The sequence below is a fragment of the Coffea arabica genome, chromosome 2e (genome assembly GCF_036785885.1).
Source record: "Coffea arabica cultivar ET-39 chromosome 2e, Coffea Arabica ET-39 HiFi, whole genome shotgun sequence".
Taxonomy (NCBI): domain Eukaryota; kingdom Viridiplantae; phylum Streptophyta; class Magnoliopsida; order Gentianales; family Rubiaceae; genus Coffea; species Coffea arabica.
In genome coordinates this window covers 4,335,085-4,350,382 of record NC_092313.1, presented here as the reverse complement: position 1 = coordinate 4,350,382, position 15,298 = coordinate 4,335,085, and the positions used below count along the sequence as shown (strand labels likewise).

Below are 15,298 nucleotides of genomic sequence, written 5' to 3'. Positions count from 1 at the left end.
TAGGTTTATGAAATTATCCCCTGCCTAAACAATAGTATAGGGAGTAGTTGTCAGGAGGAAAGAGATGGACAAAATTGCCGTCACGAACGAGGATTCTAAGCAAAGAGTACAGTACAATTAGCATTTCCAGAGTATTTGGAAGGTCATGACGTAATGGTACAAGTACACCACTATGCTATATAGCTTTTTACACACTTTTGCTTTACCATGAACAATCCTCCCCAGCCCACCCAAAAAATATATACATACATACATATATATATATATGTACACACACAGCTACCCTCATGCTAAAATTATGAAATAGCGCTTCTTTTTTTTTATAATTATTAAGGTCATTGCATTACTAACAAATAAATGACCACATTCAGTATAATGGGCTTGACGATTATTTATAAAAATAAATGTTTATTAGATCATGAACATTTTTTAATTATTATTTTATTTTTTAATTATTTTTTTATCTCATATACCACGTTACATTTACATCTCGAAAAAGAAGGTACAGTGGATCTATTTGATTATCAAGACTTGAAAAATAAAAGGCTTCAAATTTTGTTTTACTTGTAACATAAATATAATTTTTAATCAAATTTATATTTCATATACATTATATTATAAAAAATGTTATAATATTATTTTATGTCAAATATATTTTTTCGAATAATCTCCTGTCCAATGGAACTCAGTATTTTTTTTTTCCAAATAATATTCTAGCCAAGCACACTCATGACAAGGGAAAAAAAATTTACTTTCTGGTCGAGCACTCGATGAGAAGGAAATAATAAGAAAGCGGATTCCAAATGAATCCATCTCTTATCACACACAGAACTGGTAGGTGGGGTGGTTGCCTTGCCTGCTTCTTTCCCTGCCAATTCTGGGGTTAAAGGAAGTCCCGTTTGATCCCACAATCAACAATACGAAGAAACCCCCCCACCCTACAAATAAGATTGGTGTGCCCACACACTAGTAAAACTAGAAATGAGTATCTGTGGAGTGTATCGTCAGCAGTTAGTGTTGTTTGGGAGCTGCTGCTGCCCTCCTCCACAACCGCCAAAGCTTCTTCCACACCGCAAAACCCCACATGGGTTGCCACTGCAAACTTGTGGGAAATCTCAACTGGCTCTGATACATGATGCTTCCTCCAAATTTGTCCCTAGAGCTACTGCTTCTGCTGCTTCTTCTTCTTCTTCCCCTACAGAATATTCTGGTAGATCAAACCAGCCTTATATATATATATATATATATATATATTGATTAATTAAACTTAAATTTTCTAGTCTGTTTCTTGTTGGTATATCATGTTTACAATGCTTCCTATTTGCTAGAGCGAGAAAAGAAGCGGTTAAATTTGCTTGCTTACTGATATAAGATGGAGCAACCACAAACCATCATCTTAGTAGGAGTTATGTTTATACAAGTTTTACAGAATCAAAAGGGTCGCCAAAAGTATCCCTGTTTCTTATATACTGCAACGGTTACTACTACCTATCAGTGGAGTGGGTTCTTATGATGAGAGTCTTTGAATATGCAACGGTTACTACTACCTATAATTTAGGTTTACCTTCAAAATTAGCTTCTTTAACCAGAATGGCCTTTCTAATGAGATCAGTTCATCCGTATTAGCTCAATTTTCATCTGTATAGGCATAAAGTTAGTAAATTCAGTTCTCTTAATTGATTCTTTTTCTGAAGCAACGACAATCCTATGTCATTGCTACCCCCTTTCATAATTCTTTTCTAGATCTCTAAAGATTACTAAATTTTCCCTATTCAAGAAAATCCTAGTAAAGGAAATGGTTTCATAAGCTGTCTTTGAATATGTTATTGTAGAAGCAATCTTTTTTTTTTTCGAAAAGGAAGGAATATTTATCATTGTTTATCAGTATTCTAAGGGAAAATTCAACAAGATTTACTCCTATATATGTTTTCCAGTTCTCTCAGGGAACAGATTAGCTATAGCTGTACCAGAGAGAAAAGTAACTATTGTCATCCTCTTTCTCTGCCTAATGCTATCTATATCTTGACATGCTTCCTGCTAATTATTGACTATTCTGCACAGAGCAACTCTTGGGAGGTGTCAAACCCAAGCAAAAAAAGCAGAGAATAGCAGGCGTAGATCAGGATGATTTACAAGATCCCAAACTTTTGGCTGATCCTGAGAGTTGCTTTTGTGAGTTTAAAGGGGTACAGATACACTACAAAATATTTGATGCTGAATCATTGGCTCCAAACTTGTCAGAAGAGGTTGCTACTACTCAAGTTTCTGATACCACTGAAAGGGCTGGTTTTCCCATGATTCTGTTGCATGGTTTTGGAGCTTCTGTATTCTCATGGAATCGAGTCATGAAGCCTTTGGCACAGGTCACTGGTTCAAAAGTTCTTGCCTTTGATAGACCGGCCTTTGGGTTGACATCATGGGTCGATCCAACCAATCATTCACCTGCTGGCAGTGCAGATGCCAGACCTCTAAATCCATACTCGATTATGTTCTCTGTAATGGCATCCCTGTACTTTATTGACTTCTTAGCAGCTGAAAAAGCAATTCTGGTAGGGTAAGTGATATATATTCAACCCTCTGTTCTTTTGATTGCTTCTCATATTGTGCCCATTTTCTGGTTTCTGAATATTTCATCATTAAGTTTTACTGCTAAGGGTTTCTATACTGGTTCTACTCTCGCACATTCTGTGGAGTAAACCATTGGAAATTAGCACAAACTCCTCAAATGTTGACCTGAATTGTAACAAGGAGAAAAATAGTCAATGTCAATGCTCTATACTAAATGTATTCTACTTCGGAGGCATACTGTCAATTGAGAGATAAATTTAATTATTTTTTTAAGAAGAATACTTTCACACCTATGATCAATATTTTGGTACTTTCCCTCTCATTCTGTGAATGGTCCCTTTTCTGATAGTGAAAATCTCTGTTCATGCTTACTAAAAGCTAACAGATTCCAGGCACTCAGCTGGTTCGCTTGTAGCGGTTGATACATATTTTGAGGCACCTGAGCGAGTTGCTGCAATGGTTCTTGTTGCTCCAGCAATTTTAGCACCTCTTTTGAAACAGGATTTTTCCAAAGATAATCAGAGAGGTAAAAACAACAAGAAACAAGAGGAGCACTCAAATTCAGATAGTCACTGGAATCCAATTCTCAGGCTTTTCAGCATGTTGTCAAAGTTAACTAAACATATTGCTCAGGCAATTATGAATATGTTGAAAGGGATGGGAGATATGATAAATTATGTGTACAAGAAGGCTTTATCTGCACTCCTCCGCTCAGCCATTGGTGTAATGCTGGTATTAAATTTCTTTTCGGGATAAATTTTCATTATTCTCTTGGCTTAAATTTATTTTCATGGTTTCCAATACTTAAGGCCCTGTGGTAACTAAATTATAACATCCTTTATCTTTCAGCTTTTGGTTTGAGAATTTTACAGATTATGTTGATAAGTTAAATTCATGGAGGATTTTGAAACACTATTATTGATGTAGAAAGATAATGACTATCTGAGACACCAAATGCAGCTTCTCAACTCAACGGATGGAGAATCTCACTATACAGTCTAGCTTTTATTTACAATTTTTGGGATACTGAGGATGACCAAGGAATTTCATTAGATAAGGGAAATTTTTGTTAGTCTGCATCTTGTTCGTTTTAATGCACAGATCTGACGTTTATTTCTTTGTTGCATGTGGCTATCTCACTCACTTGCTCATGCTTTTAGGTAAGAATGATAATTGACAAATTTGGCATAGCTGTTTTTCGAAATTCGTGGTATGATTCAAATCAAGTTACTGATTATGTCCTACAAGGTTACACAAAGGTGATTCTTAAAAAGCTTTCTTTTCCAGTTTCCCCTAATTCTGGATGCGTTATACTAAGTTGCTTTCCACTCAGAGAAAAAACTCAGACCATACAGAATTTCTCTATTTATGTATATTTTTGTAACTCCCCACTTTACTATTGCAGCCACTGAGGGTGAGAGGTTGGGACAAGGCCCTTGCGGAATATACGGTAGCAATGCTTTCAGATTCTTCTTCTCAATCAAAGCCACAGCTTTCCAAAAGATTGGGCGAAATCTCATGTCCAGGTTACAAAATTTACCTAAATCTTGTGACCAATCAAAATAATCCTATGAAAGATAAGATCCTTTCCTACCATTGATCAATTTAGAAGACTTGATAGAAAATATAATCAAGAAAATGTTTGGTGGGTCCTAAATTTTGGATTAATGTCAATTGATTGACTAAATGATCTGATTATCTAGTTTTTGTGCTTACGGTACTGTCTTAATCATCATTAGCCCTCCGAATGCTCATACATTTTCATCTTGAGCCTATATTTTGTCCTAAAGGTTTATTGCCTCTATGTTTTGGGTACTGTAGCTGTAGCATTCATCTCTTATATTTGATGACTATATCTTTTTCACAATTTCTTGAACTGGACATTAAATGTCTGCAAAAAAAAAAAAAAAAAAAGGTGCAGTCAATTTTATCATCCAGTAGAACCAAAAACCTGTATATGCTGACATTGCCGATGTAAATTACAGTCCTAATTGTCACTGGTGATAGCGATCGACTTGTTCCCCCTTGGAACTCTAAAAGGCTTTCACAAGTCATTCCAGGATCTCATCTTGAGGTGATCAAGAATTGCGGCCACTTACCTCATGAAGAAAAGACTGAAGAGTTTGTATCTATTGTTGAGAAATTTCTACAGAGAACTTTTGGTGCTTCGCAGGAGCAGCGCTTGCAAGTAGTGACTTAACCCTGGATCTTCTTAAACCAGTTGTACTACACCATGTTATATGAGTTCATGCCTCAAACAAATGTGGAGAGGATTGAACCCTCAAAAAAAATGCAGAGAGATAACTAAACTCGAGAAAGAATTTCTCCCCATTGATTGTCAAAGTAAAAAGATGGATAAACATCATTGACAGGAATATGGAAATACAATTCATGGCCGTTAGAATGTCATTCTAAATTTAGGGAAGTGAAAACGCTTGAATATTTCTTCTTGTCCGTTTTGTATCTCTTCATAATATCCTCCAATAAGTAGCATTTTTTTATTTCAAAGTAGCATATGTTGATTGCCAGACACTGGTGTTAGAAGCTTGAACATGCGTAGCCAACATGCAGTGATCACAAATATCCCATGTTTGTTACGGGGTGCGGGTGCAGTAATTGTTGAACACTGAAATGATATAAAACAATAATAATGTCCCTCGCCATACAACAGCAGATTATGTTCTACACATATTCAGAAAGGAGGATCAGTTGATATTATCAGGCTAGCATCTTGTAAACTGCGTGGAAAATCAAAACCTGGCATAAAATCATCCCCAAAGATCACGGCTCCAGCAGCTAATGCTCCAGCACCTAGTCCCACCCCAATACCAGGTCCCCTGCTGCGTCCAGGTGCTGGTCCAGATGACGGCATGTTTATGTAACTAGGCTGCAGATCATCTGTCCTCGGTAGAGAGGTAGGTATATAGCCGACGTTTTGTTAGGAAGAATTTTGGCCCTCCGAGAAAAAAAAAATCCTACAAAAAAAAAAAAAAAAAGCGGCTCCGCCACTGAGCTCCTGTGGAGTGAATGAGAAATCCTAGGATACGTGGAGTTTAAGGCTACGTCACTGGCGTGTATAGGAATCCTACGGTAAAAAATTGCAGCCCCGTCGCTGTTGGTGTGTGTGGAGAAAACCTGGAAAACGTGGTTTGCATGGCTACGCCACTGGGCTCCGTCATTGTTATGGTGTATATCAGTGCTGTCGTCACCAGTTAGTGTTGTTTGGGAGCTGCAGCTACCTCCTCCACAGCACTGCAAACTTGTGGGAAATCTCAAATGGCTCTGAAACATGATGCCTCCTTCAAATGTGTCCCTAGAGCTGCTGCCTCTTCCTCTTCTTCTTCTTCTTCTTCCCCTACAGAATATTCTGGTAAATCAAAGCAGCCTTAATTAACCAACTCCGTACATGTTCATTGATTTTCTTACGGTCCATTATTCACTGAAATAATGTTTTCCAATTGGCAATTGTTTTGAGATGTTATAAAAATTGTTCCAATAAATTTTTTCAATATTTTTTCTTTTTTCTTTTTTAATCTTTTAAGAGTAAAAAAAAAAAAAATTTTAATGTGAAATGGCGAGAAAGTGAAGATCATTTTCATTGTCGATAACTCAGTATGTCAAGGGAAGTTAGAGAAGAGTTAGGTGAAATTGTTAGAAACCAGGATATCATGTTACAATGCTTCCTATTTGCTAGAGCGAGAGAGAAAAGAAGCTGCTAAACTTGCTTGCTTACTGATATAAGATGAAGCAACCACAAACCATCACCTTAGTAGGAGTTACAAGTTTATACAAGTTTTACAGAATCAAAAAGGGTCGCCAAAAGAATCCTTTTTTCTTATTTACCGCAGCTGTTACTACTACCTATCAGTGGAGTGGTTTCTTATGATGATACAATTTAGGTTTACCCTCAAAACCCAAAATGGCCATTCTGTGAGATCTGTTCATCCGTGTTAGGACCACTTTTATCAATGTAGGCATAAAGTTAGTAAATTCAGTTCTCTTAATTGATTCTTTTTGTGAAGCAACGACAGTCCCATGTCATTGCTACCCCCTTTCATAATTCTTTTCTAGATTAGTAAAATTTCCCTATTCAAGAAAATCCTAGTAAAGGAAATGGTTTCATGCGCTGTCTTTGAATATGCTATTGTAGAAGCAATCTTTCTTTTTCTTTTTCTTTTTCTTTTTTTTATCAAAAGGAAGGAATATTTATCATTGTTTATCAGAGTTCTAAGGGGAAATTCAATAAGCTTTACTCCTATATATGTTTTCCTCCTATTGTCATCCTCTTTCTCTTCCTAATGCAATCTATATCTTGACATGCTTCCTGCTAATTATTGACTATTCTCTGCACAGAGGAACTCTTGGTAAGAGTCAAACCCCAGCAGAAAAAGCAGAGAATAGCAGGCATAGATCAGGATGAATTACAAGATCCAAAACTTTTGGCTGATCCTGAGAGTTGCTTTTGTAAGTTTAAAGGGGTACAGATACACTACAAAATATTTGATGCTGAATCATTGGCAGAAGAGGTTACTAATCCTCAAGATTCTGATAGCACCAAAAGTGTTGGCTTTCCCATGATTCTGTTGCATGGTTTTAATGCTTCTACATTCTCATGGAACCGAGTCATGGAGCCTTTGGCACAGGTCACTGGTTCAAAAGTTCTTGCCTTTGATAGACCGGCCTTTGGGTTGACATCACGGGTCGACCCAACCAATCGTTCACCTACTGGCAGCCGAGATGCCAGACCTCTAAATCCATACTCGATTATGTTCTCTGTACTGGCAACCCGGTACTTTATTGATGTCTTAGCAGCTGAAAAAGTAATTCTGGTGGGGTAAAGTGATATATATTCAACCTTCTGTTCTTTTGATTGTTTCTCATATTGTGCCCATTTTCTGGTTTCTGAATATTTCATCATTAAGTTTTTACTGGTAAGGGTTTCTATACTGTTTCCGCTGTCGCACATTCTATGGAGTAAACCTCTGGAAATTAGCACAAACTCCTCAAATGTTGACCCGAATCGTAACAAGGAGAAAAATAGTCAAATGTCAATGCTCTAAACTAGCACACGACACACGAGATCCTCAGTGTCACTTTTCCGGTGGCAATTCAGTGCCACTTTCATATTTATGTCAAGTATCCTATTTATTATTTAATTTGTCATATGCTATTTATTCAAATTTCTTCTACGATCACGTGATAAGTAGAATTGACACTGGATTTGACACCGAGTAGATGGATAGAGGATTCCAACTGCCTTCAGAAGGCACACTGTCAATTGAGAGTTAAATTTAATTTTTTTGAAAGAATAATATATTTTCACACCTATGATCAATATTTTGGTACTTTCCCCTCTCATTCTGTCAATCGCCCCTTTTCTGATGGCGAAAGTCTCTGTTTATGCTTACTAAGAGCTAACCGATGCCAGGCACTCAGCTGGTTCCCTTGTAGCGGTTGATACATATTTTGAGGCACCTGATCGAGTTGCTGCAATGGTTCTTGTTTCTCCAGCAATTTTAGCACCTCTTTTGAAACAGGATTTTTCCAAAGATAATCAGAGAGGTGAAAACAACAAGAAACAAGAGGAGCACTCAAATTCAGAAAGTCACCGGAGTCCAATTCTCAGGAGTTTCAGCATGTTGTCAATGTTAGCTGAACATATTGCTCAGGCCACTATGAATATGTTGAAAGGGATGGGTCATATGATAAATTATCCGTACAAGAAGGCTTTATTGGCACTCCTCTCCTCTGCCATTGGTGTAATGCTGGTATTAAATTTCTCTTCAGGATAAATTTTCATTATTCTCTTGGCTTAAATTTATTTTCGTGGTTTCCAATACTTAAGGCCCTTTGGTAACTAAATTATAACATCCTTTATCTTTCAGCTTATGGTTTGAGAATTTTACAGATTATGTTGATAAGTTTATTTCATAGTGGATTTTGAAACACTCACTATTTATTGATGGAGAAAGATAACGACCATCTGAGACACCAAATGCAGCTTCTCAACTCAACGGATGGACTATTTTAGTATACAGTCTAGCCTTTATTTACAAGTTTTGGGATACCGAGGAATTTCATTAGATAAAGGAAATTTTTGTTAGTCTGCGTCTTGTTTCTTTTAAGGGATAATATCGGAAACCTCCTCCCTTCAGATTTCTCCTAATATCACTTGGCATTTTTGAGATTTTTAAAATATTACTTACCTTTTCTAGTAAATGTAAAATGACTATATTAACTCTAACTTGCTACAAAATTCACATATCAAATAAATAGATGCCAAACTTTTTTTTAAAAAAAAAAAAAAAGAAAAGAAACGAAAGTCACTTTCTTCTCTTTTCCTTTTCTCCATCATTCTCTCTTCCTCATTTTTTGGATGACTATGCAATATTTTATTTATAAATTATAATAAATTGAATTTTATTTATCTTTTATTTTTTGTGATTATGATAAAGTGGGGTATGATTTATTTGTTTATTTTGAGTTGATTTTTATAAGTACAATTTAATGATTTGGGCAATGAGAAGATATTGAAAAAAAAAATATTTCATAAGAAATTGTTTTTGAGTATATAGAGTTAAATTAGTGCAAATGTATTTCTTGTCAAATGTCTTTTTTATTTTTAAATTTATATTTTTATATAAGATACTGTCTTTTAAGTGATCTTTTTTTGAAATGAACAAAGTGGTTTAGGAATATTTTTGTTTAACAATTGAAGGTGTAGTTTAGGGTTTTTAAAAATTTTGTTATACAAAAAACAAAAGTAACGGAGGTAAGTGATATTTTTAAAATTTTGAGGGTGCCATGTGATATTAAGAGAAGAGAAACCTCAGGGGAGGTTGAGGTTTGATATTATCCCTTGTTTTAATGCACGGATCTGACGTTTATTTCTTTGTTGCATGCGGCTTGGTTTTTAGGTAAGAATGATGGTTGCCAGAATTGGCAATCCTCTTTTTCGATACGCGTGGTATGATTCAAATCAACTTACTGATCACGTCTTGCAAGGTTATGCAAAGGTGATTCTTGAAAAGCTTTCTTTTCCAGATTCCCCTAATTTTGGATGCATTATACTAAGTTGCTCTCCAATCAGAAAAAAACTCAGATCATACAGAGAATTTCTCCATTTATGTATATTTTTGTAACTACCCACTTTACCATTGCAGTCACAGAAGGTGAAAGGTTGGGACAAGGCTCTTGCGGAATTTGCAGCAGCAATGCTTGCAGATTCTTCTTCTCAATCAAAGCCACAGCTTTCCAAAAGATTGAGCGAAATCTCATGTCCAGGTTACAAAATTTACCTAATTATTGTGGCCAATCAAAATAATCCCATGAAAGATAAAATCCTTTCCTACCATTGATCAACATAGAAGACTTAACAGAAAATATAATCAAGAAAATGTTTGGTGGATCCTAAATGTTGGATTTAATGCCAATGGATTGACTAAATACTTAAATCTGATTATCCATTTTTTGTGCTTATGTTAGTTAGAGTCTTAATCATCATTAGCCCTCCGAATGCTCATACATTTTCATCTTGAGCCTATATATATTTTGTCCTAAAGGTTTATTGCCTCCATGTTTTGGGTCCTGTTGGTGTACCATTCATCTCTTCTATTGGATGACTATACTTTTTCACAATTTCTTGAATTGGACATTAAATGTCTGCAAAAAAAAAAGAGGTCAATTTATCATCCAGTATGACCGAAAGCCCGGATATGCTGACATTGCCAATGTAAATTGCAGTCCTACTTGTCACTGGTGATAGTGATCGACTTGTTCCCCCTTGGAACTCTAGAAGGCTTTCACAATTCATTCCAGGATCTCGTCTTGAGGTGATCAAGAATTGCGGCCACTTGCCTGCTGAAGAAACGGCTGAAGAGTTTGTATCGGTTGTTGAGAAATTTCTACAGAGAACTTTCGGTGCTTCGCAGGAGCAGCGTTTGCAAGTAGTGACTTAACCCTGGATCTTCTTAAACCAATTGACAATTGTGCCGAGGATTGAACCCTCAAAATAAATGTGGAGACATAATTAAACTCCAGAAAGAATTTCTCCCCAATGATTGTCAAAGTAAAAAGATGGATAAACATCATTTAATATTTCTTCTTGTCCGTTTTGTATTTCTTCATAGTATCCCCCGATGAGTCGCATTTTTTTTTTATGAAGCAGCATATGTTGATTGCGACGCACTGGTGTTAGAAGCTTGAACATGCATAGCCAATATCCAAACTTCCTTCTGGATTTAGAGGGCTAGCAGCGATCACAAATATCCCATGTTTGTTACGGGGTGCAGGTGCAGTAATTGTTGAACGCTGAAATGATTTAAAACAACAATAATGTCCCTCGCCATACAACAGCAGATTATGTTCTACGCATATTCAGAAAGGAGGATCAGTTGATATTGTCAGGCTAGCATCTTGTAAATTGCGTGGAAAATCAAAACCTGACATAAAATCATCCCCAAAGATCACGGCTCCAGCAGCTAATGCTCCAGCACCTAGTCCCACCCCAACACCAGGTCCCCTGCTGCGTCCAGGTGCTGGTCCAGATGATGGCATGTTCATGTAACTAGGCCGCAAATCATCTGTCCTCGGTAGAGAGGTATGTATATAGCTAACATTTGAGGGTGGTGGGAGTGGGGGTGGAGCTCTTGGTGGTTGATAGCTTGTTCCCCCGGCTGGTGCATAGCTTGGACCCGTTGGTATATTGGGATAATTCCGAGGAAATGGAAGTGGATGGGCATACTGGCTGCTTGTCTGCGGCTGACTTCCTGGCTGCAGCGGTGAGGGTGCAGGAAATTGTGAATGCAGGGGTCCGTGCCCAATATCCAAGTTAATTCCCATGCTGTTATCCATGAGCTTAAATCCTTCCTCATCACCTGAGAAACCAAAATTTCACAAATTTCACGAGGACAAACATCGAAACTCGTTGATTCTAAGAATCCTACAGTCCAAACCCTTAAATTGTGTGGAAAGCATTATTGCTGTTCAATAATAGACATAGCCCATGCGCCAGAAGGAAAATTGCAGTATGCAGGAATCCGAACAAAGAGACTGATGAGGTTGGTTCTCATGAGAAAAAAGAAAGTCATGATGATGAGGGAGTCCGTAATTGTACCTTGGTATGAGCTAGACTCTTCCCTTTCTTCTGATATTCGGATTGAGATATCGACAAATCCTCGAGGTTTGTTTGTATTCTTCTTTCTCAGCTGAAAACTTCCTACTTCTTCCACCGGTTTTGGAACCTCAGAATTCTTCAAGTACTTCTCCAGAAATTCCTTAAGAATCACCGTTGTCGTTCCCAAGAGCCTTTCTCTAAGAAAGACGGGTTCTCTACTATAGACCTCGACGTGGAGGGCCATATCTTGGAAGTTAGGTTCAGAAGGATCAACCACTGTCCAGAATTTGGTTTTCCAAACTGGATTAGCATTTCCCGAAGCATCTATCCTGGTGCAGTATTTGTTGTTAGTATCAATCCACCCAACGGCAAACCACTGGCGCTTCCACAGTGAAGATGTTCGCCGGAGTCCCCTAGCAGAAATCAGGCAGACCTCAACCCATAGTTTTCCCATCACAGCTAAGATTCAATCGTGAAACGAAGACAGAACGGCAAGAGAGGTTGCTTTCTGAAAAGTTCTTCCAACTCTGTAAAGAAGAGTTGATAAGGAAAAGAGAAAGTTAACAACTTTGTACCATTCCAGACTAATGTTACCCACAGGCCAAGAGAATTCCTTATCCATCACGACTTTCTAAATCTCCGTCACCTTTTTGTCGAGCAAATGACCCGTAAATCCATACCAAGAGGAGAGGAATCAGAACAAAAGTCAAAAGTTTGTCCAGCATAAAGTGGAAGAAAATTAGATGGATGGCCCACTCATGCGGCAATTTATCAAAAAAAAAAAAAAAAAAGCTTGTTAACTGAACAACTTAAAAGCCTGTTAGAATGGTATATGAAATTGTTTGGCTATGCAACACATCCCTTTCAGCTGGTCTAAAGTAGGGAAACACTTTAACCCAGTGCTCACAAGGAGCACAAAGTCCTACTCCATTAACTTACTGCCTGAAGAGTGCTGTGCGGTAAATCAGTAAATGGAATAGAGTGCCTATGGAACCCTTCAACTTTGAGGCTAGTCAATAGAAGTTCTACGTAGATTGCAATCCAATTATCTGAAGAACAGAGCATTCTGCATCTGCACGGTCATGGAAAGAGAGATTACGAACTCTACTATTGTCTTGATGGGGGACTTAAAAGTAGCTTTCTGCCAGCATATATAGCAGTCTGATGTGCATCAGGACAGCTAGATGTCCCAGTATACATCATTGTAGTGGAACCAAGAATATCTTCTCCAAATCCACATGCTTTAAAGAATAGCCTGAGGATGAATACAAGGGCCATGTTAGCTTCAAAAGATACCCTTTTCCGAAAAATTGCAGGAAATAAGATCATTACCTACATTGATAAAAAAAACGTGTTGATGATACAAGTAAATTATTTGAGATAATTTTGTAAAAAAATACTGTAATACTTTTTTGATGTGATGTATGTGAGATAAAAAGATGATTAAAAAATGTGTTGATGATGAAAGCAAATCAGTGTGTGTAAATAAGGTGGAAATAATGTGTAATCCAAACACACTAATTACTGAAACTTAAAAACTTTACCCCTCTTTCTCAGAGCAAAGGGCGGATATATCGTACACCCCTTTGCCAGTAAGCATTCTGCAAGAAATATTGGAGTGCTTAGACATCTTTCAGAGCTTGACTACCAAAAATTTTCAACAACTAGCACATTATGTAGCAAATGTATTTCCCATTATGCTTAGCTCTGCAGTCAGCAACCCCAAACAATCCTTCCCACAAAATGGTAAATGAATAGAGAAAAACCTGCAGGTAATACTAGGTAGAATGTTTCCTCGATGCTACACCACAATTACAACATGCCAAAAATGAATAACGGTAGAAAATTAAACTACACTTGGCTGATCAACTCAATATTACCAATCAGTAAAAGCTGAACAGTTCCTCGCATATACTTGTTAATTGAACTTTCGCCTCCTTCAAAACAATATAAGCAAATGATTTTCCTTAATGATTCCCAAATTCCAAGCAATGCCTAGAACCCTAGAATCTTAAAAATATCTAGTCCCATTACAACCTTATAATTCTTTGTACAATCCTCCGCCCAATTCCTCTACCCTGGAGAGAAGGGATCACCTGAAATGCACTGAAAAACAACTACATTAGAAGGAAAATAAAATAAAAATTACTTTTTCAGAAGGAAAAGTGTTCCGACCATGACATCATAGATGGAAGCAGTTAGCCCTAAATCAGAAACAGCGCGTCCAAACCCCACAAGCTTCCCGTTATCTGGAGTCACCGGCATCACTCGCTGAATCCAATTCCCACCAATGCCCATCGATCTTGTCCCGACTTCAGCAGTGGACGATAAATCATTAGCTAATTCGGGTTTCGTGAAGACCGATACGACAACGGAGCTATTGGACAGAGCAGTTCGGAGTTTGCTGACGTCTATAAGCTCTACGCGGCCGTCGGAGTCGAGCTTAGGGAAGCGGTGGCAGGAGTGGTTGCAGAGAGCGTAGAGGTGCTGGAGATGGCTTGGGTTTACGTGGGATGGGTTTGTGGAGATGTACAATGGCGGCGGGGATGAAATCTGGTTGGTTATTTTTAGCGGGGAATGGAGGAAATTGGCGGGAATACAGCTGCTGTAAGCGGAGGTTGCAACGGCGGCCATCTCCGTTTAATCACGTTATTCTCTAATTTCTCCACCGCAGAGTTGCATACATAATCTTTTTGGGGCAACGCCACAGGTTAAGGATGGGAAAAACAAACGAGGCACTTTCAAGAGATGGGTTTCCCTCAAAAAAAAAAAAAATTCGACTTTCAAGAGATGGTTAATATTTCTATTTTAAATTTTAAGAAATCATTCCGGATTGTCTCCTAATGCATAAGAGGCATTGGTATGTTGATGATTGGGCGGCACGGATTTTTCATAAACATGAGATGCGATTTATCTAATACCCAAAATTAGAGTATTAACCCATATGTGAGTGGATGTCCTGTAATATTAAGTTATTAAATTATGAATTTCTTATTAAGAATTATATATATCAATCATTAAGGATGCTAATCAAAGTTAAGGGATGTCAAATTCGGTCTGGAGTGAAGGGCTTTGCTTGCCCCCCAGGCAGCTCAGTCGGTCACGCTTTCCACTTTAGGGGCGTTGTCCGGTTTTGGACAACCAATGTTCGAGTCTGCCTGGAGTTACCATGTCCGGAGTGGAGTGGAGCCTCCTCTCTCGGGCCGCAGGGGATTAGTCGGGTCCCGTAAGAATTGACCCGGACACTTCTGTGTCGAAAAAAAAAAAAAATGAAGGGCTTTGCTTGATTCATTATCTCTCCTATTTAATTCAAGGATCGAGCCGCCCCTATTAATCACACCGGTAATTCAAAAGCAATGTTGTGGACTCCGGTGATCAAAATCAAAATTGAGTTAACATATTATTGCTCTCTAGTTTGAGAAAATGTTTTTGAAGAGGCTATGCTAATTACTAAGACTAAGGGCGTATTTGGTAAAACTTAAGTCTGAAATCTAAAATATGAAGTCCGAATCTATTAAGTTATTAAATATTAAATCTGATACATTTGAATACGTATCACATTCAGTGATAAATAAATAATTTATCACTTAATTTTAGGAACAAGATTTGCCTAGA

The 15,298-nt window shown here is 37.6% G+C and overlaps 4 protein-coding genes across 5 annotated transcripts; 2 read left to right on the top strand and 2 right to left on the bottom strand.

The window, feature by feature from the left end:
• The first annotated feature begins 800 nt into the window (after window positions 1-800).
• On the top strand, window positions 801-7,392 carry LOC140004301 (uncharacterized). Of its 2 annotated transcripts, none has more exons than XM_027254756.2 (6): window positions 801-1,210; window positions 2,062-2,554; window positions 2,961-3,300; window positions 3,729-3,827; window positions 3,974-4,094; window positions 7,212-7,392. In XM_027254756.2, exons 1-6 carry the CDS (start codon window positions 982-984, stop codon window positions 7,238-7,240), a joined length of 1,311 nt encoding a protein of 436 aa, XP_027110557.2. In that variant the 5' UTR covers window positions 801-981; the 3' UTR covers window positions 7,241-7,392. The 2 variants fall into 2 exon arrangements, with proteins under 2 accessions (XP_027110557.2, XP_071934350.1); XM_072078249.1 differs by lacking the exon at window positions 7,212-7,392 and adding an exon at window positions 4,554-5,082.
• LOC113730218 (uncharacterized) lies at window positions 7,258-10,665 on the top strand. Its single transcript, XM_072078251.1, has 5 exons — window positions 7,258-7,397; window positions 7,997-8,336; window positions 9,486-9,584; window positions 9,732-9,852; window positions 10,312-10,665. The coding sequence occupies exons 2-5, from the start codon at window positions 8,061-8,063 to the stop codon at window positions 10,524-10,526; spliced, it is 711 nt and encodes a 236-aa protein (XP_071934352.1). The 5' UTR covers window positions 7,258-7,397; window positions 7,997-8,060; the 3' UTR covers window positions 10,527-10,665.
• Window positions 10,666-10,868: 203 nt separating this feature from the next.
• On the bottom strand, window positions 10,869-12,137 carry LOC113730220 (uncharacterized). The gene is made up of 2 exons (XM_072078250.1): window positions 11,684-12,137; window positions 10,869-11,444 (listed from the first exon to the last, which is right to left on the bottom strand). The coding sequence occupies exons 1-2, from the start codon at window positions 12,135-12,137 to the stop codon at window positions 10,945-10,947; spliced, it is 954 nt and encodes a 317-aa protein (XP_071934351.1). The 3' UTR covers window positions 10,869-10,944.
• On the bottom strand, window positions 12,093-14,958 carry LOC113730216 (GCN5-related N-acetyltransferase 3, chloroplastic-like). The gene is made up of 4 exons (XM_027254748.2): window positions 13,859-14,958; window positions 13,721-13,779; window positions 13,228-13,284; window positions 12,093-12,938 (listed from the first exon to the last, which is right to left on the bottom strand). Exons 1-4 carry the CDS (start codon window positions 14,315-14,317, stop codon window positions 12,791-12,793), a joined length of 723 nt encoding a protein of 240 aa, XP_027110549.1. The 5' UTR covers window positions 14,318-14,958; the 3' UTR covers window positions 12,093-12,790.
• Window positions 14,959-15,298: the final 340 nt, after the last annotated feature.